General features: G+C 47.3%; 1 protein-coding gene across 5 annotated transcripts in view; it reads left to right on the forward strand.

Annotated features, from left to right (window-relative positions):
* The first annotated feature begins 640 nt into the window (after positions 1-640).
* The window catches only part of CIITA (class II major histocompatibility complex transactivator), a 42,720-nt gene continuing 19,682 nt past the window's right edge, over positions 641-23,678 (forward strand). Inside the window, exons 1-6 of one of the 5 annotated variants that reach the window (XM_045204434.3) lie at positions 641-999; positions 17,981-18,127; positions 18,362-18,457; positions 21,055-21,117; positions 21,288-21,368; positions 23,508-23,552. In XM_045204434.3, coding sequence (XP_045060369.2) covers positions 717-999; positions 17,981-18,127; positions 18,362-18,457; positions 21,055-21,117; positions 21,288-21,368; positions 23,508-23,552 — 715 coding nt within the window. In that variant the 5' untranslated portion in view covers positions 641-716. Of the gene's footprint in view, positions 1,000-9,545; positions 9,695-11,207; positions 11,342-17,980; positions 18,128-18,361; positions 18,458-21,054; positions 21,118-21,287; positions 21,369-23,507; positions 23,553-23,678 lie in introns of those variants that run through there. The other 4 variants (XM_045204438.2, XM_024571565.3, XM_045204435.2 and 1 more) reach the window with 4 other exon arrangements.

A 23,678-nucleotide genomic window follows, 5' to 3' on the forward strand; every position in this document is an offset into this window, starting at 1 on the left:
AAGTTTAGTGAGGTTAAACCCAACATGAAACAGAGTTGTTTGCATGATTAATCAATAATCATAATAATGACAATAAAAATTAAAAAGTAATGGCTCATATTTATCCAACTATTATATTGTTAATAATGTGACGTGTTCTATAGACATTATTTCATTTAATCCTCCCAACAACTCTGTGAGGTAAGTACTATTATTATCACTCTACGTTCTCCTGTGGAAGACTGTTGGCTAGAAGAGGCTGAGTGACTTGTCCAAGGGCACATAATCAGCAAGCAGTGGATCTGGAATTTGAACCCAGGCAGATTAGCTCCAAACCCAATTGCTCAACCTTTATGCTCCAATTGCCTTCTTGTTATAAAACATCTGAAAAGGCCTTTCACCTTAGAGGTCTTCAGTCAGGTTTCCTTCCTTTTAGTAAATACGAGATTACATCAAATGGAATCCCCAAGGCCGCAGGCTTCTCTGGCACGTGCACACTGCTGGTACCTGCGACTATCTATGGGGTCTGAATCCAGGCAAGAACCCATCTCCAACCATTCACCAGACACCCCAGCCTACAATGCAAATGAGGAAATCTTCCTAAGCAGGAATAAACTACAATAAACTGCAGAGGTTCCCTCATCCTGTTTTTCACTTCATGTTTTAGATGCTACGGGCCGCCTAAGCAGAAATCCCAGGCTCTGACCCCAGGCAGCTGCCCTCCTGTGAGTGCTGCCATGAACCACTTCCAGACCATCCTGACTCAGGTCCGAATGCTGCTCTCCAGCCATCAGCCAAGCCAGGTGCAGGCCCTTCTAGACAACATGCTGCAGGAGGAGCTTATCTCCAAGGAGTACCACTGCGCCCTGCTCCATGAGCCTGATGCAGACGCTCTGGCCAGGAAGATCTCCTTGACCCTGCTGCAGAAAGGAGACCCAGACTTGGCCCTCTTGGGGTGGGCCTGGAGTGGGCTGCAGTGTCCCGTGGTTGAAAAGGATCCCAGCTACCAGGGCCATGGTGGTAAGTTGACATCCCCTTTGCTCCAGGAGCAATGAGTAGCCCTAGGCACCTCAAGGATTTTCTTTCCTCTCTGAAAGGGAAGTCAATGTGAGCATTCCTGTTCCAAGATGGGAAGGCACAGCTGGACAGGAATCAGGGCTTCTGGTGGAGCTGGTAGGAGCAGCAAGGGTTTGGGGACCTCAGTCTATGATGATGTGTGTGCTGGAGGCTTGCTCCCCACTCTGCTTGAGAGAAAAACCTCCTGGAAGCATGCAGCCAAATGCCCTCTTGGTTACTCTCTGAGTTGCCATGATGTGCCAGGCACTGTACTGAGCATGGGGCCTGGGGGCACAGGTGAACAGATCAGGTCTTGCATGTGTAAGGGGCTCACAGTCCAGTGGGGAAGATGAATGCAGGCACAATCAGTGTGGTTCAGTGATGGAGAAATGAGGTGCCACACACAGGAAGGGCCAAAGTGCTGGACAGCAGAGAAAGCTGTGTGTGTATTTGTGCAATTATTTGTGTGTGGGCATGTGTGGGGTCAGGTGTGTGTGCATGTATTTGTATGTGTGTGCATCTGTGTCATGGAGAGACAGAAACAGAAGGACAGACAGGGAGAGAGAAAGGAAGGGAGAGACAGAGTAGAGACAGAGAGAGGAGGGAGGGAGGGAGGGAGGGAGTTGGCGGGGAGAGAAAGAGAAAGAAGGTGGGGAAAAGAGAGAAAGAGAGAGGGAGTAAGGACTAGATCAGAGGGAGAGAGCGTCTTATTTTGAAAGTTGATGACACCTGATGTATCTTAAATCTGAAAAAACTTACATCATATGTTTTAGTCACAGCCTCAGCTCTTCAAACATGTTCAGTATTCCCAGAGTTACAAAGAGTTTCTCTTCATTGCAAACAACCTTCTTCCCAAAGACATGTGTTTGTTCTGTCTTCATCTCTACACAAATCAGTGCTTTTCTGATTTTGTGACTTGGCATCATAAATTCCCAGTCCTCTTTGGTCCCTTCATTGTTTCGAAGTAACTTGGAAACTTGAGATAATAACAATGATTCACATTTCTTGAGTACTTACTGTGTGCCAGGTACAACCTAAACACATTCAAACACCTTTTTAGGTTGTTCTCACATCCATCCTAAGCCCTTTGATATCTTCATCTTGATTTTACACATAAAGAAGAAAACAGAGACTGCTCAGAGGTGACCCAACTCTGGGTCCCCATGTGGGAAGGGGTGGAGGTGCAAAGTGGTGGAGTCAGGATTTGAAGACAGACAAGCTTTTATCCTCAACTTGGCCTTGAGAGGTAAAAAGCCTTTTGATGGTCTTGTCTTTGGCACCAGGGTGGTGTAGTGATTTCTCCAACTCTTCTGCCAAGACACAAGTTTACCTGGGGTTGGCTTCCCTGTGGTTAAATTCTCATCCAGAAGGTCTCATGGTCAGATCTTTTACTCTTTCTCTGCTAACAAACCTGTGGGGAAACAGGCATCTTTACATATGAATGATCTCCCTGACTTCTTAACCAGTGGCTAGCTGCCTGCAGCCCACGTGGGTTGCAGAGACCAACCTTGGGGGGAGTCAAAACCTTCCTTTCTCCTAGACACACCCCCTCTGCAAACTGCTTGCTCCTTCAGACACCTCTGCCCCTCCCTCCTCTCTCTGGTTCCTGTTACTTAACTGCGTTTCCTCCCTGGGGATATAATATTTTTATTTCTGATCCCACATGACTCTAGAAAGGGAACTGGGCTCAGGGTCACATGGTCTTCAGGAGGCTAGGAGAGAGAGAGAAGGATAAATCTCTTTCTTTCCTGCTCCTTCTGTCTTCCAGGCCAGCCGCTCTCTGGGACTGAAGGCTTGACACAGGCCTGGGCCTATATGTGGCTGTGGTGCAACTGGGGAGGGAGCAGTTGTCAGAGGAGGCAAAGAACAAGAAAGACAGTTGTGTGGTTTATAAATAAAAGCACTAACTTTAGTTTCACTGGAGGTTCAGAAAAGGAAATCATCATGTGAAGTTTTGTAACTCTCTCCACAACCCCATAACGATCTTCACCCTTCACTGCTCTAAACCCTGCACTGCCCTCAGCCCCACCCATGTCACTCAGAGAGAAGCTAAATCTGAACAATGGCCCAAAAAACTCTTCCTGATCTGGCTCTTATCTCCACTCTGCTCTCATCACCTACTTCTGCCTTGCTCATATTCCAGGCATGCTGGCACCCTGGCTGTTCCTGGGACAGGCCTCAGGACCTCTGTACCTGGAGTTCCCTCCACCTAGAACCCTCTTCCAGATATCCTCTTGGCCAACCACCTTATGGCCTTCAGCTCTTTGTCCAGATGTCACCTTCTCAATGAGGCCTGACCCAAACATCCCATTTACAATTGCAATGCCTCTTCACACTCTGAACCCCCTCCCTCGATTACTATTTTCACCTTGTATGTTTATTGTCTGGTTCTCCCACTGGGAAATAAGTTCCACGTGGTCAGGGATCTATGTTTTGATCATAGGTGCCTCCCAACTGTCTGGAATAGGATAGGTATGTAATATGTGTTTGTTGAATGTTGGATGGATGGATGGATGGATGGGTGGAGGGATGGATGGATGGGACACTGGGTGATGGGTGGATGGATGGGTGGGTGGAGAGATGGTTGGATGGGTGGGTAGATGAGTGAGTGGGTAGGTGGTTGGGTGATGGGTAGATGGATGGGTGGATGGAGGGATGGATGAATAGGTGGGTGGATGAGTGTGTGGGTGGGTATGTGGATGAGTTATGGGGGTGGGTGGATGGGGAATGGGTACATAGATAGGTGGGTGGGTAGATGAATAGTTTGTGTACTGCCATCATTCTCACTTTACAGATGAGTAAACTGAGGCACAGAGAGGTTAAATAATTTGCCTCAGGTCGTGGCCTAGAGAAGGGGGATATTGTATCTACCAAGTTGAGATCTATTGCCGTACTTTTTGCTTGGCTGCCTGTTTTAAACAACCCAAAGGAATACAGTAAAAGTTCCCAAAATAGGCTAACCAGCTTCAAACTGAAACTAGCCAAATGATTCAGAAAGCACCATCCGATACTATAGCAAATTTGGCTGCAATTTTGCAGAAAGCCCACTTCTGGGGATGTGGCCTTGGGAGTTTGACTTTGCTACACAAAGCAGCACATGTGCATCCAGCCCCAAGCAAGCTCGTGGCAGGGTGAGGGGAGCGAGAAGGTGGTGGGGAGGCCCAAGAGTCCAGGTCCTTGCCCTGATGGAACTCGGCAGCTTCACTGAGGAATCAGAGCAAATGCTCAGGCATTCTTTGGTCCATATGGGGTGACAACCCCTGGAAGGGCAATCTAAGGCCAGAAAAGAGAGTTAGGAGGGCAATGATGATAAAAAGAACCCAGCTGGAAGCTGGATTTTTCTGGGTCTGAGGCCACCCACGCTCTGCCATTTACAACCCCTGTGACCTTGGCTATGTGACTAAACCACCCTGAACTTTGGTTTCTTCATCTCTAAAATGGGAGTGATGATATAAACCTCCTGGTACGTAGCAGCTAGGAATGAGTGGCCAGAGTGGAAACAAAGGCAGGGACCTTGCCATTATGATGTAACAAAGAACTTAATACAGGAAGCTAGAGACAAAAGGGAGACCTGTCTAAACAATTTACTCAGCAGTCCTGAGATCGGCTTGATAAGATTGCCTGGTGTCCGGAGCATTACAAGGAACATAGGGCAGGAGAGGGGGAGTTCTCAAGCCTGTGCTGAGAAAAAGGGGGGCTTCATAACAGTCTTACTAAGATCCCAGGTGCTCTGAACATTACAAGTGGGAATTGCACAGGATGAAGAGGGGGTGCCTATGCTGGGAAAGGGGGCCTCTGAAACAATTTCACTAAGACAAAGACCCTTGACTGAGAAAGAAAACTTGCAGCTGTACATTGTTCCCAAGGGGAAGAAGGAGGGGGAAACTGGAAGCTGACTAAGGTATATAACCCCTGAACCCCAATAGTTAGCATACTTACATTAGCTAAGTACCCACTTATAACCCAGCTCGTGTATAGAACAAACTTATTAACAAATTTACTAACAACGTTCTTCCCTCTGTTTGTGGGGCATTTAGACTTGCCAGGTGCCTGCTTGCAGCTTTGTGCTCATATGTGTTTCATAAATAATAAACTCGCTATCTCATTTCCACTACACGGTACACATGCTTGTCTCTCACTTGAATTATTCTCTTGCAGGTGAGATAAGAACCAAGGCAGGGGTGAGATCGTCTTGACTCCGGTCTCTCTCTCCCCTCCGGAATACTCCCAGGACTACAGTGAGGCTTAAATGAGATGGCAGTTGGGAAACTTTCCAAGACAGTGCTTGGCTTTAGGCAGATGACTCTAGGAAGATAAGCAGCAAGGAGAACTGGGCAAGGAAGAAATAAACCAGCAGTTTAAGGAGCTGAGAAAACAATCATGCCTGTAGTCTCATTGGGAGCCCCACATAATATCTAGATTCTCATTTCATGTGAAACACAGTACTGAGTGTTTGGGTGCCATCAGCACCTGAGCAATGAGTCAATGTGGCCCCTGCCTTCAGATTGGCACATTGGTTTAATTGGGCTGTATCCTCAGAGGGCCTGAATTCCAGTCGTGGCTTCCTGATTCCAAGGGCTGTGACTGGGAGCACTTCCTGGGACACATCTGGGCCTCAGTTTCCTCATCTAAATGATGGAGCTAATAATAGTGCCCAGAGTGGTGCTCTGAGGACTCAGTGACCTCATCCAACATAAGGCACATGAGTTTCTGGCAAGAGGAAAGCTGGTTCTAACTCATGAGCCTTGAGGGTGTTGATGGGGCAAGCACAGGCCTGAGGTGAAGTGAAGGATGACTAGGTGAGGTCAGATGTAGCTTGGGTTTGTGAACTGGTGAACAGAGTGAGGGGCAGCAGTGCATTTTGGGAATTCTTTCTTGCCCAAGGCTGTAGGACATGTCCTCCTCCCCTGCCACCCCATTTTATATCTTATTGTTTTCTCCAGCTTTCCTTTGTTGTTTCATCACTCTCTGTTTCCAGGATGTGATATTTTTGCCCGTGAGAACTCTGTTTTAGAAACCACAGAACAAAGGCTCCCTCGATGATGTTGCCTGGTTTATTAGAAAGGGAGGGACACATTCCAGGCTGCCAAGCTCTTCCTCCAGCTTCCTTCCCCATTTGGACCTTAGGATGAGAGCCACCAGGGCTGGGGCCACAGAGAGAAGAAGGGCTGCACCCTCCCTCCTTCTTCCATCCTTTCTTCAAACCCTGTGTTGCTCCTATAGGGAAGCCTCCTTTTCCTTGCTGGAAGGAGGCACGTGTTGGTGAGAATGACTGTTATCTTTTCACCTTGGGCAGCTTCTCAGCCAATCGGACCCACTTCACCTCTATCCCAAGAACCACAGAAGGAGAAGAACCTGCGTCCGGAAGTTGGCACTTCCCCATGGGTTTTCCCGGGCTGACCAGTTGCCTATCCCATACCCAGCTTGGCTCCAAGCCTAGTGCCTGACTCAACCACAGATGGTTTCTGTTCTCTGTTGTTGTTACCTTGAGCAGCACACCTGCGTCTTTACTGTCTATCGGTCTCTCCAGCCACCTGCCTAGCCACCTACTTGCCTGCCCTCAAACTTACTTGGTTTACCTACCCACCTACTATCTACTTATATCTACTATCTACTTATATGTACTTATCAATTTATCAGTGTTTCTACTTATATATTTATGAATCAACTTATTTACCTGCCTTTCTACCAACTAATCCATTTGTATATTACCTACTAAAAGGCTTAAGTTCTCATATACCTCCCTACCTGCCTAGTTTAGATACATACAGTTTTATGGTCTCTATTTACCTACCTCTGTATTCACTGATCTCTTTTCCTTCTTTCCCTCCCCTTCCCTCCCCCTTAATCATTTATGTAGCACCTGCTAGAAATTGTGGTGATCACAAAAAGCATAAGAAAAAGCACTTCCCACTTAGTAAGGAAGGACTCTTCATCCATTTGGAACTTGAGTCTGCCTTGATCTTTCAGATGCAAGCTTCATCCCATTCATTCAAACAATCTTGGAGTAGTGTCCTTTAAATCAGAAAATAAAACACTGGCTTCCAGACATTAATGACTTAATGGTCTAATGGGGCCTATATTCATGAAATGGGAAGTGCACAATGTATTGTAAAATGCATGGCAACAAGTTTTCTAAAAATGAATAAAGCAGAAGATTGTTGTTATCTGGGAAAGCAAGGAAGGTGGGAATTCATGCCTTGAAAGATGGCTAAAATATGGGGAGGTGCAGGAGTGGGGTCCTGGGAGGAGATACTGCTTGAGCAGAGGTACACAGGTAGGGCCAAGCCAGGTTTGTTTGGGGGGACTGCAGCAAGGGACGGTGAGGTTTCTGAAGTGCTGATCTTACTTGGAAGATCAAGTCCCCCCACATCTCCTCTCCTTTGGACCCCAATCTGGTAACTTTAACAATGCTTCTACTGGTAGCTGGTGGCCTTTGTCATGCTAGATCCTAACTTAAGACAGAGACATTCAGATGCCCAGGGCAAGGCTGGCTTCAATAGTGCTGAGAGGGGCCCTCTGTCAGGAGGGGTCAAGAGCACAGTCCCCACCTCTGGGGGAGTTTTGAAGAGGAACATCAGCAGAAATGCAGAGGGTGCTTTAATAGGGAGGAAACCTAGGCTTGGCTTAACCTCTCCACCCCACTCCTTGCCCTTATTCACTCAGTCTGGGATGCTTGTCTTCTACCTCTGTTTCAGCCTGCCCCTCTCCTCATCTCTCCATCTCTACTGCCTCTGCTGGGGTTCACACCCCCATCAGCTCCTGGCTGGGCAACATGGTGCCTCCTGCCAGCTCTCTCTACCTCAGTCCCTCCTTGTACTGATCTACAGCCTATGCCATCAGCCAAACACACAGGCTAGCACATGTCACTGCGCAGCTCAGAGACCTTCTGTGTTGACACAGGCATGATCAGATCCTGGTCTTCTGGAGAGGCCAGGGAGAATGTGGGGAGACCTCATCCTGTGGCAGGCTGCCGCTGTCATCCAAGTGAGAGACGATGGCATTCAGGCAGGTGCTCCTCCAGGCCTGGCTGACTCTCACTGTAAGCCCCTGCCATGAGGCTGATTCAGAACTGCTTTGGCCATGGCCTTTGGGGCTGGCTGCCCTTGAGGAGAGGAAAGGACTCCCATAGGTGGCCTCAAGATAGCTGAATAGCCATGGATGCCTCTCGCTTGGCACCAGGTCATGGGACCGTGAACCGTTTTAGGATTTCTAATATTCGTCCCTTCTGTTAGCCTACCAAAGCAAGACTCTGTTTCAAATTGACTGTTCATATTTCTTATTTGTCTGCCTACTTCCCCCCCAGGACCTCTGAGAGCAGCATCTGTTTCGAAATAACCACCATGCAAAGATAGGCATCATTATTCTCATTACATACATGGGGAAACTGTGGCCCACACAAGGGAAGTGAGGGGTCCAAGCTCACACACCTGCCAGTGAGAGCAGGGGCTAAACACCAGCTCATCACCATCCCATCCCAGTGCTTTCTCAGTGAAATGCGTGAGGCACTTAAGTGATAGTTTCCTGGACTTCTTTCATTTCAGTATAACTCTCGTGATATCTGCCCATCACCTATACTATTATTTACTTGATAGTTTTTTTCAAACCACTCATACTTTTTTATTCAACTTTATTTCCTAAGAAAAGTTTGTGTCTATCATAAATGAAGAAGAATGGCATATGTAGAAGGTAACTATGAAATAGGAAAGCAGAGCAATGGTATTCAATTCTAGCCAAATACAGTTGTCTGCCAAAAGATTGAGGCTGCGGGCTGCTCTCTGTGAAATGAGGACATCATACATGAGAAGAGCTGTTAAAGACATGTTAGCTCCAAACTGAGACTTTCTCCTTGATGCCAGCAGGAGCATGGGCAGGGACTTGAAAGGGCACCAACCTTCTCCCTGTGTAAGTCGATGTTATTTGGCACCACATCTGCATGTCACTCCCAACCACCTCGCATATATCCCGTATTTTGGGTATAACTTTTTAATGTTTCAGTCCAATGTCTTGGAATAAAACTGATGGGCTAACCATACATGACCTGCAGGGAAATGCAGGGCAACCTGGTATGGGGGTAGCAGTGGAGGGGAGTGGAATCTAAGAAGTCTGCTGGAGCCCAGCAGGGACTCTCAGCTTGTCTGAGACTTTTGTGGGGCTCTCACTCTGGCCCTGCCCGACAATGGATGGCAGATATTGGCAGCCGGCACCACTGTGGTCTCCATCATTTCAGAATGTTAGTGCGCTGAAGGTCCCCCCCAACAAACAACTTTACAACCTTCTTCAGTCATCCCATTTTGTCCACAGCAAGGAAGTGAAATTAACACCAGAACCTTGGGGGGAGTTTAGGGAGTGTGGACAAATTAGAGAGTGTATAGACCAGAAAGATCTGAGAGCTTGATGCTACCTCAAGGGGGTAGTTTTCTGCTGGTCCCTTACTTTCATCTTTTGCACGCCAGCTTAATCTTGGCGGGCTCTTGATCTGCATCTAGGGAAACATACTAGAGATGAGGCTGCCTGCTCCTGAGCTGGGCATCTGAAAGCACCATCCTCCAGCAGTCTGAGGATACCACCAGAAAGGGCTGCCAGACTCACTACGTTTTCCACACCATGCGTTGCCTGGCTCCACACCTGGTGGGGTCTCGTCTGCAAGAGCCCCAAGGTAAAACAGTGGGTGGTGGAAGTTGGGGCTGAAAATGCTTCTTAATTTAGGGTGAGGTCTCAGCTGGGCCTGCCATCCCAAATAAACAGACATGCTCTGAACTGGGGGATGGGTCAGAGAGGGAGTCCTTGTCCTGCTGTGGCTGTTGAAAGAAGCGAGGTGGTTGGCCCTTTCCTTCCACCTGAGGGACACTCAGGTCAGTCCAGATGCCTGGACTGTGAGAGGGTTTTATCAGTCCTTGAAGGGTTCTAGAGGGCACACTTTCAAAGTTAGCTCTCAGCACTGGTGGCGCGGCTTGGCCAACCACAAGGTCCTCTACCCTACAGGTAAATACTGAGGGTGCCCAAAAAGGATGGGACCCCTGCCAGATGCCACCCTATCCCTGGGGAGCAGGGAAAGCAAAGCCAGAGCCAGCCCCTTGGTATACTTGTTGAGCCTTAGCCAGCTAGCAACAGCCAGTTACCCAGACAGATAGTGCCCTTTCCCCAGTTTCCAAATGGTGTTTTGAGAGAGAAGTGCAGGACAGGGGACAGATGGTGAGAGACAGCACAGTGCAGACCACTGGCACCAGCTCTGAAGCCAGAGGGTCAGGTTTGAATCCAAGCTCCACCGTTGGCTGGGTGCGGTGTGACAATGAGCATGTCACCAACCCTTTCTGAGGCTGTTTTCCTGGGCTGTAAAATGGGGTGAGGGGAAGTGTCAGATGACAGGATAATAGTGAGGAATTAGAGGGTCTAGCACAGTGCCTGGCACATTGTAGGAACTGACTATCATCATAAGAGCCCAATGTTATTGGTGTCGCAGTTGTGTGGTTGAGAGGGGTGGGACTCCTTTTCTTGGACACCCCTGAAATGTGTAGCTTCCTCTGCACCCCAGAATGGTGACAAGTTTGCCAGCTCTGTTGGATGCAGTCAGAACTTGTTGGGGGAGTTTTTGACGGGGAGAGACAGGTCACCTTGACCCACCCCTCAATTCCAGATAAGAAATTCAAGCCTGGGAAGGGAAGTGACCTCCCGGTTGAGTTCTCACGGCTGGCAGGGCAGGGGTCCAGGACCTCTGGAGGAGGAAGGCAGGGGTAATGCTGCAGGGATTGTGGTATTGGAAATGTCAGGTTGCTGGACTGAGCCTCTGGCCAATGAAGGTCCCTGAGGAATTTTCTCTTCCTCTCAAGGGCATCCAGCTTCCAGGAATAAAAAGGTCAGGGGCACTCTCAGTGTTCCCATGCCCTGGAGAGGTGGTTTGTCTCCTTCATGATAGGGGTGAGCTCTCTGAAAGCCAGGGCTTACAGATCACGTGCCTATGGGCAGGCTGGCTCCGCCGCAGCAGGGGACTGGGCATTTCAAAGAAGAGCTCGAGTGAATGTATTGGCAGCACCCAGGAGTGTATGGGGTGCATCGAGGCGGTTCTGAGAAAACACGTGGTGGACGCGGCAGAGAGGCTTGGATGCCTGCCTGCTCTCCAGTGTGACCCAAGCCCCACTGTGCAAAGAGAAAGTGAAAGAGAAAAACCGCTGGTGGTGGGGCGGGCAAGGGGGAGAAGGTGTGGCTAGGTGACTGGCCACCCCAGGCTCACAACAGCCCCAGAGCTGCCCGCAGGAAGAGGTCACCAGCAGCGAGGCTGCCTTGGGAGTCTGGGGAACAGCGGTAGGTGAGCAAGGTCCCTAAAGTTAGGCTGGGAACTGAGACACAGAAATTGGCAGCTACTTGCCTGGGGTCACACAGCAAGGCTGGGAGTAGGGGGAGAGAATGCACAGAGTGTAGGCAGACCTGGGAAACTCCTCGTTTCCAGCTGCAATGCCCAGAGCGCTGGGGCTGAGGGAGGCAGGTGGGGAAAACCAAGCGAAAGCCCGGTGGGAGCAGGAAGCATCTGCAGAAGGACTGGGGCTAAAGGGGGTGTGCAGCGCAGAGACTGGTTGTGGGAACACACCCTGGGCTGACAGACACTGCATGTCCCAGAGTGTGTGGAGGCACGCAGGGGTGCACAGAAGGGACAGAGGCTCTTCCTACAAGGGGGGCCTTGGACCAGGGCTGCCCTTCTCTGAGCCTTAGTTTCCCTGTTAGGTCTTTTTTTCTGCTCAGGCTCCAGAGTCTGAGTACGTGGCCTCCTGGTGGGATCCCTTGTGCAGGGAGGGCTGTGGGAAGCCAGAACTTTAGCTAGCCAGCTGGAGAAATCCTAACCTCTCTTTGATTGTACTGGGAGGTGCCATCTCTCCTTGACTACCTTTGAGGATTGGTATCTCTGCCTCACTTTGGGGTCTCCATCTAAAGAGAGAAATGAGGGGTCCCTGGAAAGAGGGGCATGGGGCTCTCTAGGGTCCCAGAATGCTGGAATTGGAGCCACCGTGTCTAGCTCTGTCTGGGACCCTTAACACCAAAGTTGAGTCCCACAGTCTCTCCACCTGTACAGGGGAGGGGACAGGAGCCCAGCAATCCACAGTGTCCCACCTCAATCACAGCCAGGAGTTCCTTATTTTGACAGGAAGTCTTCCATTTGTGCACCTCCCCAACAAAAGAAATATTCCTGGTAGATCAGAAGGTTAAGGAAATTGGTGCTTCTTATTCTAGGGCTGGTGGAGCTAAAGGGGCGGCCGCGGGGGGCGGGGTGGGGGAACTGGGCGGTGGTGCGGAGACTCTGGCAAATCATCATCCAACCCCAGGCTGTCTTGGGCAAGGACCTGATCTCCAAGATGCCAAGCTGTAGAATGGAAGGGTCCTCAGAGATAACCGTGCCAGGAGTCTCAGACTTCCCAAATGAGGGAATCACTGGGGAAGCTGTTTAGTGTGCAGGTTCCTAGGCCCCACCCCTAAACCCTGTTGGCTAGGCCTGGGGTGGGGCTCGAATGGCAGATTAAACCATTTATCCCAGGTGATTCTTAAATCAGGGGTCCAGTGGTTGTACACACTCTAAGAGGCCCAGATGTGGTCCAAACCCTGTACTCTGTTCATGTTCCAAAACCTCTGGGAACTTCCCTGGGAGGTTTTGTCAAAGGCCCCATAGCCGAGCAGTTGGTAGAGCTAGGATTTGAAACAAGGTCTCCAGAGCAGAAGGGAGGTTTTCTGAGGACTTTGACCCACATGTGGTGAGTGGTCCAAAGACAGTTCTCAAAGAGCCTTAATTGACACTGGTTCTCACAGGGAGAAAACTGGTGCTTTTCTGATTGTTTTTCATCCTTCTTTTCTGTTTTTGTTTTTGGTTTGTTTTTTGTTTTGTTTTTTTGTTTTTTTTTTGGAATAGGGATCTTTAACAGCACTCTAAATACTGTATTGTACTCACTAAGGTTTCTTTTAAACAAATTGGTAGGGCAACAGACATTATTTTCAAAACAATGTTTTATTTTCAGTGGCAAATGATACAGTTTGGGTTTTTTTTCCATCTGAGGTAGTCATAGAAAGTTTTCTTTTTCTAAAATAATAACAAACTTTGCCCTGGCCTTTCTGGCTGAGTTGGTTGGGTATAATCCTGTAAACTGAAAGGTTGAGGGTCCAGTTCCCAGTCAGGGTGCATGTCTGGGTTGTGGGTTTGGTCCCTGGTCAGGGCGCATAGGAGAGACAACAGATTAATATTTCTCCTCCCTTTCTATGTTTCTCTCCCTCCCTTCCCCTCTCCCTAAAATCAATAAGCATGTCCTCGTGTAAAGATTAAAAAAATAAGTAAAATAAAACAATAAACTTTAACAATGTATCATTTTAAATGTACAATTTAGCGGCATTAAGTACATTTACGATGTTGTGCCACGAACGCTACCATCCATTTCCAGAATTTTTTCATCTTTCCCGACTGAAAGTCTGTCTCCACTAAACAATAACTCCTTACTCCCCTCTCCCCACATCCCCTGGCAACCACCACTCCACTTTCTCTTTCTATCAATTTGACTACTTTAGGTGCTCTGTGTAAGTGAAATCCTTGTGTCTGGCTTCTTTTGCTTAGCATAACATGTTCAAGGTTCACCCTCGTTGGTGCATGGGTCAGAATTTCATTCCTTTTCATGGCTGAGTAATATTCCAGTGTGTGTGGCTAGACCACATTTTGCTTATCCATTTATCTGTCAAAGGATACTTGAGTTGTTTTCACCTTTTGTCTATTGTGAATAACGCTGTTATGAACACTCATGTATGTGTGTCCTTGCATTCAGTTCTAGAAAATTTTCATTTTTTAAATGAATACATTTGTTTCTTTAAAAATTAATGTGAGGAAAATACTAAGGTAAAATATAGAGCAGGTGATATGACCATATGATGAAAAATTGTAAAGGAGGCAGATGAGTGGCTGAAGTTTGGGAGACTATGGATTAATGGAAAGTCCTGTAGCTATTGTACAGTCTAGGGTGTGGGACTGAGGGCTGCTAGACCAAGGGCATGGCCCTGAGGGACTTTTGGAAGGAAACATATAACAATTGAGGAAGTGTCCAGTGGTGGCAGAAATGGATGGTCTAGAAAGCTCACTTTGGGGAAGGAGAATTATAGCCTTCTTGGTGTTCAAGAAAAGCTGCGCAAGGCAAGGGAGTCAGTATCTTCTTGGCAAGTAGAAACTTAGGCTTCCTTGGAAATCAGACCTCCCAGTTCTCAGAATCACCAATGTGTGTGTGTGTCTAGGGGGAGGTACAAGGGGATGCTCATTTAAACATTCAGATTCCTGGGCCCCGCCCAAGACCTACTGAATTAGAACTTAGTGGGGGCGAGGCCCAGGCTGCTATGCGGTTAGCACCCTTTCAAAGGCAGTTTTGATTGACAGCTAAGCCTGCCTACTGCTGGACTCTGTAGACAGATTCTGGCAGGCAGGGCCAGACTATGATTTATCTTGGCGTCTCCAGCACCCCGGCAGAGGGCGTAGTGCTGGCTTAGGTACCATGTTAGGTTGAGCTAGGGGTCAGAACTGGAGTTGGGGGCCTGCTTTGCTAACTGCAGCCACAGCATCCTCATTCCCCTCCCTGCCCCAGCATTTGGCTCAGGTTCTCTTCCCAAAACACTTGCTGGAGTCCTTTTGCAGGTGATTGACTGAAGCTAGGAATGTTGGGACATGCAGAGGGAAGGCCGCTGGTGGGTGGGAGAGGCCAGGTGAGCTGGAAGGAGGACTGCATCTGGACTAGCACTGAAGGCACCCCTCCACCCCTGGCTGCAGCTCTTACAGTTTGTCTCCTCCCTTTTTATCCCAGGACCACCAGGCTCCCCTCCCCCCAATAACTGTACCATTTACAAGCTCCGATGGTCTTCTTTGAGTTCTAAGATTCCCCAAGTTGCGATGAGGTGGATGTTGTCAGTGAGGGTCCCCAGAGATGGGGTGGCTTACCTGAGCTCTCAGTGGTGGTCTCTGTGGGGCCTCTTGTGGGGTTCTTTACGATTTCCAGAGCTGAGTTGTCTCAGGTGTGACTCCCTAGGAAACAACCTAGGAGATGGAGATTTGCACATGGGAGGTTTACTGGAAAGGTTACAATGGGTGGGGAGCACCCGAGGGGTAAGGCAGGAAGCAGGACTGGGCAGAGGGAGGAGTTGACATGCAATACAGTCACAACAGAGGTCTCAGCCAATCCCATGGGGAGCACTGGTGCTGGGACAGACTACAGGGTTATCTCAGATTGAGGCAGGGTGACCAGACCTTTGAACTCTACTGGGACTGATCATTACATGTGGGCTGCCCCTACAGAAGGGCATGAATTAACACACTCTTCTACATGAATTAACTTACCTAACCCTTATGAGTTATCAATTATTATAGTTCCCATTTTATTTTTTAAATATTTTATTTATTTATTTTTAGAGAGAGGGTAGGAAGGGAGAAAGAGAAGGAGGGAAATATTGATGTGTGAGAGAAATATTGAATGGTTGCCTCTCACATGTCCCCGACTAGGGACCTGGCCCACAACCCAGGAATGTGCCCCGACTGGGAATCAAACCAGCAACCTTTTGGTTCATAGGCCGATGCTCAACCCACTGAGTCACAGCAGCCAGGGCTATAATTTCCATTTTATATGTGAGAAAACTGATGCTCCAAGAGTTTTAAAAAAACGTTCCTAGGTTGCAGTGGGTTGGCAGGTAGGAGTGGTTTCAGAGTGAGGCAATTTGATTCCAAAACTCATGTGAATTGCCTTCTTCTCTCTGTCAGCATATTTTCATGGTGTTTGACCACATTTGGCAATGTTGCCCAAAGTTGGAAGCTGAGCCTGTTGATAGTGAAGCTGGACTAGACTTTTTAAGGCTCCTTCCCATTGTACCTCCTGCCATTGCCCATATGTAAGAGGAGCTAGTCCTTCTTCTTGGCCCTGGACACAATGGGGGTGTTCATTTGAATGGAAATATCTTGATTGGCAAGAAAGAGCACTGGACTGGGAGCGTTGTGCTAGGGGGTCAGGTGCAGGCTTGGGTGCTGGCAGGCAGTGGGGACTTGTGCAAAGCACACCTTCTCTCATGGTCTCGTCTTCTTTGAAGGATGAAGGAAATTGAAGGCCCCTGGCATCCCTGATGCCCTATAAGGAAACAGAGATTGGGTAACTTAACCAAAGACATATAGCTCATTCCTGGAATTGCTGGTGTCAGCCCCCAAGGTGCTGTCAACAGATCTCACTGCCTAGAAAAAGAGGCAGATGTCTACAAGGTAGATTCTCAACAAAGAGCATAGACTGAAAGTGGGAGGCAGGCAGCAGGAAAGATTTGGGGAGGGAAGTCTTTTCTCACCATCCTTGAGAGAGCAGTAGATTGCTTGGCCGGCTCCTAGGCCACCATGTTGGGAGGGGTGCAGCCCTTCTCCCTCCCCCACCTCCAAGCCTTGGCCCAGGTTCAGGAAAAGGGCAGTATCTTTCATTTCTGCTTTCTCAAGTCACGGCTGGCTAGGCCTTTGACACAAGCCTGTTGTTTGGGTTCCTGCAACCACCACCTAGCCCGTTATAAACAGATAGCTCCAGCCAGGACCCTATGTTGAATTGTAGATTACCTGAACTAGGGAGCAGGCAGGGATGTTTGAGCCACACAGACGAGGCTTCAAATTGGCTCTAGCCAGCAAGAGCTTAGCTTTCCTTCTAGGGGTTAGTGTTCTGTTTCATTTTAAAAACTTTATTGGGATATAATTCACACATCATATAATTCACTTATTTAAACTGTACAATCCAATGGTCTTTTTAGTATATTCACAGTTGTGCAACCATCCCCGGGGTCAACTTTAAAACATTTTCCTCATCTTCCCATAAAGAAAACCCATACCCATTAGCAGTTGCCTCCCACCCCGGCCCCCACAACTCTACCCCAACCCTAGTCAACTACTAATCTACTATTTGTCTCTAAAGATTTGCCTATTCTACATATTTAATATAAACAAAATCATACAATATATGGCCTGTTGCATCTGGTTTCTTTCACTAAGCATAATTGTTTTCAAGTTTCATCCATGTTAATATTTGCTATGTCAATACTTTATTTCTTTTTATGGCTGAATAAATTACACTGTAAGGATTTACCACATCCTGTGTATCCATTCATGCACTGGTGGGCATTAAGTTGCTTCTGTATTTTGGTTGTTATGAATTATACATTTATACAATTATGCTTTGTGTACAAGATTTTGTGTGGGCATGTCCAAGGTTGTCTTAAAGATTAAATGAAGTAGAATCTAAGGTACTTAATATCTCTTTTAACAAATGATAATGAGAGATCTTGCAGAGAATCTGCCCCAACTCCTTCAATTTACAGATTAGGAAACTGAGGCACAGGGAGGAGCAGAAAATTGCCAGAGGTCACCCACAGCAGTAGAGCAAAACAGTTCAGTGCAGGTCCTTGAGTCAGACTGCCTAGAAGCAGATCCTGGTTCCACCTGGACTTAGGTTACCTTAGGTAAGTCACCTCATATCTCTGAGACTTAGTTTACTCAGGCAAAAATGAGTATAGTAATAGTACCTACCTTGTGTGGTTGTTGGTATGAGGACTAAATGTGCTAGCCCATGTGTCTGGCACGTAGTAGGTGCTCTTTCCATCTTAGTTGTCATCATTTATGGCAATATGAGATGTGGAACTCAGGTGTCCTGGCTCACAGGTGTAAGATGTCTTGACTCTACACTTCTCTGGTTTCCTCTCCTGTATCACAGGCATCTTTCTGGTATAATTGTAAGTCTCTTGGAGGAAGGAAGTATGGCCTTCTCTTCCCACTGCCCTGAGCATATAACAGGTGGTGAATGAGCACTTTTGCTCACTTTCTTTAGCTTCTGCTGCCCTATCCTTTATTAAGTGACTCAACTTGGAACTCTGTTAATTCTTTGCACCTTTTCAACATTCTATGAAATGACCAAGTATGTCTCCCTTCCAGGCAGTGGACAGTGTGCTGTCATGGATTTGGGGCCTCTGGAAGGCGGGTACCTGGAGCTTCTTAACAGCAATGCTGACCCCTTCCAGCTCTATCACCTCTATGACCAGATGGATCTGGCTGGAGAAGAAGAGATGGAGCTCTGCTCAGGTGGGCTCTTTTCCCTCAGTCCCCTCCCAACCCCTCAGCCTGCAGAGAGATGTGCAGCAACCACTGCAGTAAGTGTGGCCACTGAGCTCCAGTCAGCACCAATGACAGCTCCTGTAGCCTCCAGAAACTTGCTCTTAATGAGGATGTCTCCCAGCCCTACCTGTCTCTCCCACCTTCCCCACCAACCCTCTTCCCAGATCTTTCCTGCTTCATCCAAGGGGCTTTTCCCCACAGAACCTGACATGGACACCATCAACTGTGAACAGTTCAGCAGGATGTTGTGTGACATAGAAGGTGACGAAGAGACCAGGGAGGCTTATGCCAATATCGGTGAGAAAGTGCTCTGAGCCCAGAAAAAGGGCCATTGAGGGAAAAGGTTCTTTTTTTCTCTTTTGTTAATCTCACCCATTCACCATGAACCACAGAAGGCCCCTCTCTCAGAAATCATGGCAAGGGGGATGAGGAGTGAGGGCTACAAGAACAGAGACTCCAGGGAAGACTCCAAGAAGATGGAGAGTAGTAAGGGAAATAGACCCCTCCACTAATGACCTGCAAGCAAACAAAATCTCACTTTTACATTCTCTGCCTCCATTTCTATACCTGTTTCTATTTCTTGTTCTTTCCTTCCTTTTCACAAAGCCCATACTATACATCTCTTTCTCCTCAGCTCCTAAGCCAAACTACTCTAGTATTTGCACTTGCTTTCTAATCACAGAATATGTGGCATCCCTACAACAAAGGAAGTAGATATTATTAATATCTCCATTTTACAGATAACAATTGAGGTTCAGAAGGGTGAAACAATCTACCCAAAGCTGCATTAGATGTAGTAATGGGCAGGTCTGAAATTCTAACCTGTGTCTTTCTCATTGCAAAGTCCTATTAACCACAAAAAGGGAAGTATCTGGGGTGGGAAGGTTTGCCAAAACATAAGTGGAGAGGCTAGTTTGCAGCTTTAGAAAGAGCTTCCTGGATGGTGTGCCTCCATTGGTTGGAGCATCACCCCATGCACCAAAAAGTTTTGGGTTTGATCCATGGTTAGGGCACACATCTAGGTTGCGGGTTCAATCCCTGGGGTGCATGTGGGAAGTAACTGATAATGTTTCTCTCTCACATTGATGTCTGTCTGCCTCTCTGTCTGTTTCTGCCTCTCTCTCCAAAATTAATAAACATATCCTTGGGTGAAGATAGAAAGGAAGGAAGGAAGGAAGGAGGGAAGGGGAAAGAGAAATAAATAAAGAAATAAAGAGAGAAAGAGGAAGGAAGGAAGGAAGGAAGGAAGGAAGGAAGGAAGGAAGGAAGGAAGGAAGAAACAAACCCACAGCTTTCAGATAAAGGCAGAACTCTCTGGGAGAGGTTATTTCCATTGTTGTTGTTTTGGGGGTAGAGGGGGGATAAAGGACCCCAGTTGCCACTATTTCATACAGAAACTTTGTTAAATTAAAAAATGGCATCCCTTTTCTGGAGGATACATTCCCCACCGGGAGGTAACACCTTGGCTATTGAAGTGCAGACTGAATTTCCTGCCCCCATTTGCCCTCTTAGCTGGGCACCCTTGTACAGTGAACAATTTGCACAAGTGTTCTTACCTGCCCTTCTTCTGGCAACCCAAGAAGCACATCACTCAGGAGGTCTGCGCTAGCACAAATATGGCCAGTCTTTCCTCAGGGCACGGTTTAATCCAGCATCATTCCAGGGCAGAAAATGGAAAGGTGTCTCAAAACTGCAGAACCTAAAGCCTGCCTGCTTCCTTTTCTTCCTGGGAATACACTTGCAGGAAGCAGAAGGGTTTGGTGCTGAGGGCACCCACACTTCCTCACAACTGGAGGCAGTAGTAAAAGATCTGGGCATTACTTAGGATTGGGGGTTCTTCCCTTAAGGGCATCTACACAGGAAGTAGAGCTGCTTAAGCAAGTGGAGGATGCAGCATCACTGGAATGTGCCCCTCAAGTCTGTGGGTTTTCTTTGCGTTCCTAGAAGACCACACCCTGGCCTGAGCACGCAGTCATTTGAGACATCCTGAAACATTACATTGGCGTCCATATGTGTAATGGGAATAATAATCACACCTACCCCATGGGATGGCTGTGAGGATTAAATAAATTTCTGTATGTAAAGAAGTCAGAGAAGGAATTTGCAGTCATTATCATCATCATCGTTATCATCATCCTCATCTTTATTACTGCCCTTACTCCATTCTTCAGCTCAGATGCGTTTTATGGCTCCTCATTACCTATAAAATCAAGTTCTAAAATTTCTCCAACACAAAACTTCTAGTGCAGGCACCTGTCTTTCAGCGTTTCCCACACATAGCGCAAATACCTTCCCTTACTCTGTTCCCACTATCCAGAAAGCCCTCCACTTTCCACCTCTCAGACTCTGCCCCATCTTTCAAGGCCTGGCTCCAGGATCCCTTCCTCTGGGGACCACTCCCCAAATGCCCCATCCTATTCTCTCCTTTGACCTCTGCCATGATAATTGTCTTTCCATTGGTTCCAAGCCACGTTCTACTTCATATAACTAGGCACCATTTATGAGTTGTTACTGTATACTGACTACTGTGTTGGATGCTTTAAGTGCAGAGCTGCTAATCCTTGTCATCCACCTTTGGGTTGTAGGCATTATTTATTCTCATTACACAGATGACGAAGTGGGGGCACAGATAGGTTAAGTAACTTGCCTGAGGTCATATAGCTTGAAGGGCTAGTGGAGGATAGAGCTGGAATTTAAACTCAAGCCCCCAAGACAACTCATTCATGCTGCATTGTACTACCTTAGAGCACCAGATAAGTTGTCATGGATACGTACCCCATCCCTTCAATAAGATTAAGAGCCCATGAAGGTTCAGTTTTCCTCATTAATTTGATCATTCATTCAGCAAACACTGAGAACTCACTGATTCACTGCACTTTTCCTTGTCTGGGCAGCGGAACTGGACCAGTATGTGTTCCAGGACTCACAGTTCGAGGGCCTGAGCAAAGACATTTTCAGTAAGTTGGGAACTGAGTCCACGTTTCTTTCCTTATTCCTTGGGGAGCACCATAAGAACTGATGGCCACCCTTTGATGAGCAGTCAGATCCCTTCCCAACATAGGGACAATGCAGGTTCACCTGGGGCACCCATTGACTGTGCATGTTGGTGTCTGGTTTTTCTTTAAAGTTGAGCACATAGGATTAGAAGACATAATTGGCGAGAGTGTGGAGATGCTGGAAGACGCAGGACAAAAAAGTCAGAAAAGACGTGAGTGAGCCCCTCCCTGATCCTACCCAGCCTTGCTTGACTGCTGGCCCAGCCGTGGCTCCAAAGCCTGTTGTGGACTCTAGTTGCTTCCCTCATTGAGTTCTGTCTGGTCCACCTGGGTTTGAGTGTCCCACCTGCCTCTCCCCTTGCCACTGCCACTGGGGACCAAGGGAGGAATCAGACAGCCCAGGTGCAAATGGCTACTCTCCTGGTGGGTCTCTGTCACTGGCTGTATTGACCACCATTTCCAAAGGAACTTTGAGCTCTGACTTTCCTTTTGTACTTAGTTTTCACCACTGCATTTGAGGTGGGTCTCTTCAAGCGCAGGGTTCAGCAAGAACTGGGTTTTAATTCTGTACCTGCTACTTCTGCTCTCTGTGACTATGGCAAGTACTTGCACATTTTTAAGCTTCCTACTTAGTCTCCTTGCCTCCTCAATCTGTCTTCACCTGGCAGCCAATGTGAACTTTTGAATAGAAATCAGATCATTTTGCTTCCCTGTTAACCTTCCAATAGCTACAAGATACATACTACAAGGCCTGCATGATTAGATCCTTTCCACCAGTCCAAATTCCCCAAAAGCCACTATGCTCCAGCCACACTGGCTTCTTTCCATTCCTGTAACCCACCTACCTTTTCTAGCCTCAGGGCCTTTGCACTTGCTGTTCTCTCTATCTGTAATGTCTTGCCCCACTTCTTTGCATGGCCAGCTTTTTCAAATCTTCTAGGTCTTGGATAACTGGACCTGGAGGCCTTTCTTGTTCACCTTTTTCACATAGATTACCTCACTTATTTTCACCTTGTTGTGTTTCTCCTAGCACCTTAGCACTTGTCATAATCTGAACTTATTTTATTTATTGCCTTTTGCCTAGTTCCCTCACTGTGAGGGCAGGGACCTAGTCTTTCTTACTCGTCATTACATGCCCAACATCTAGCACAGTTCCTGGCATGCAGTAGTACCTCAATAAATACTTGTTAAATGAAAATATCAGTTAACCAAGTTCATACTATGTGCCAGACCATGGGTAAGCCCTGTGCTAATTTATTTATGTTCATATAGTTTCCCTCAGTTTCCCTCCTTGAAGACAACCTATATTGTCAGTTTCCTTTTGGCCTTGTTAGAAATATTTTATTTACCTATAAGCCAACTCTTTTTTTAAATTTTCTGCACAAATGACCACATTTTTACCCACACTAGTCTGCACCTGGTTTTCTTCATGTAACATGTATGGAAGATTCTTTCTTTACCACTGATGGAGAATTGTCCTGCCTCCTGGGCTTGCTTTCTTTTCCTTCCTTCCTTCCTTCCTTCCTCTCTTTCTGTCTCTCTGTCTCTCTCTCTCTCTCTCTGTCTCTCTCTCTCTCCTCCCTCTTCTCATTTTCATTTGGTAAGTATTTTTCCAACATTTTATTATGAAAAATTTCCACATACAGTAAGGGTAGGAGAATTGTACTACAAACTACTACATACCTACCACTTACATTCTACAGTTAATGTTTGGCTATATTTCATCCCTCTATCCATCCACCCATTCATTCATGTTATATTTGGAACATTTCAAAGTAAACTGCAGATGCCAGTACACTTCCCCATACATCTTTCAGCATCCTTATTCATTCTCAGGGATGCATGGTATTTCATTGGTGGATGAACTATAGTGCCCCTTGCTAAGGAACACATAGGGTTTTTCTCCATTAGTGTGCTAAGTGCTTAATACTCACTCACTGATTTCCGGTGTACTTCTGCAAGGTAGGAATCACCCCCCCCACTCTCCACCCGACATTTCAGAGATGAGAGATCACAATCTCATAGAGGCTGTTTTGCAAAGGCACATGGCTAGGAAGAGATCAGAAGCAGGTTGTTTTTTATTTTTATTTCCTTAAACTCAAACTCATCTTGTTTGTCCCCTTTATGTTTCTGCCACTTCCAGTGCCTCACTTTCCTTTGAGCTTCAATGTGGAATTTGATCACAAGCAGACAGACAAGGTGACAGGAATGGTCAGGGGAAGGGAATGGGACTCCCAAGGCCATTTCCCAGACATTTAAGGCAAAGCTATTTGGCCTGCTGGGGTGCAGGAGCTACTCCTGGCTTGGAACACCCCTTCCTTGGGGTGATGACCATGGTGTTCTCTCTGCAGCCTTCCCAGAGGAACTGCCTGGAGACCTGAAGCACATGAAGCTCGGTGAGCAGGGCTGGTGGGCCCAGGGAGACTGCAAGGCAGAAAAGCTTGGGTTTCCTCAGGTGCACATATAAACTGACATTTAAAAGCCGAGGATCAGAAAGGTGAAGCCCTTTGTCCACAATAATA

Source organism: Desmodus rotundus, chromosome 1 (genome assembly GCF_022682495.2).
Source record: "Desmodus rotundus isolate HL8 chromosome 1, HLdesRot8A.1, whole genome shotgun sequence".
Taxonomy (NCBI): domain Eukaryota; kingdom Metazoa; phylum Chordata; class Mammalia; order Chiroptera; family Phyllostomidae; genus Desmodus; species Desmodus rotundus.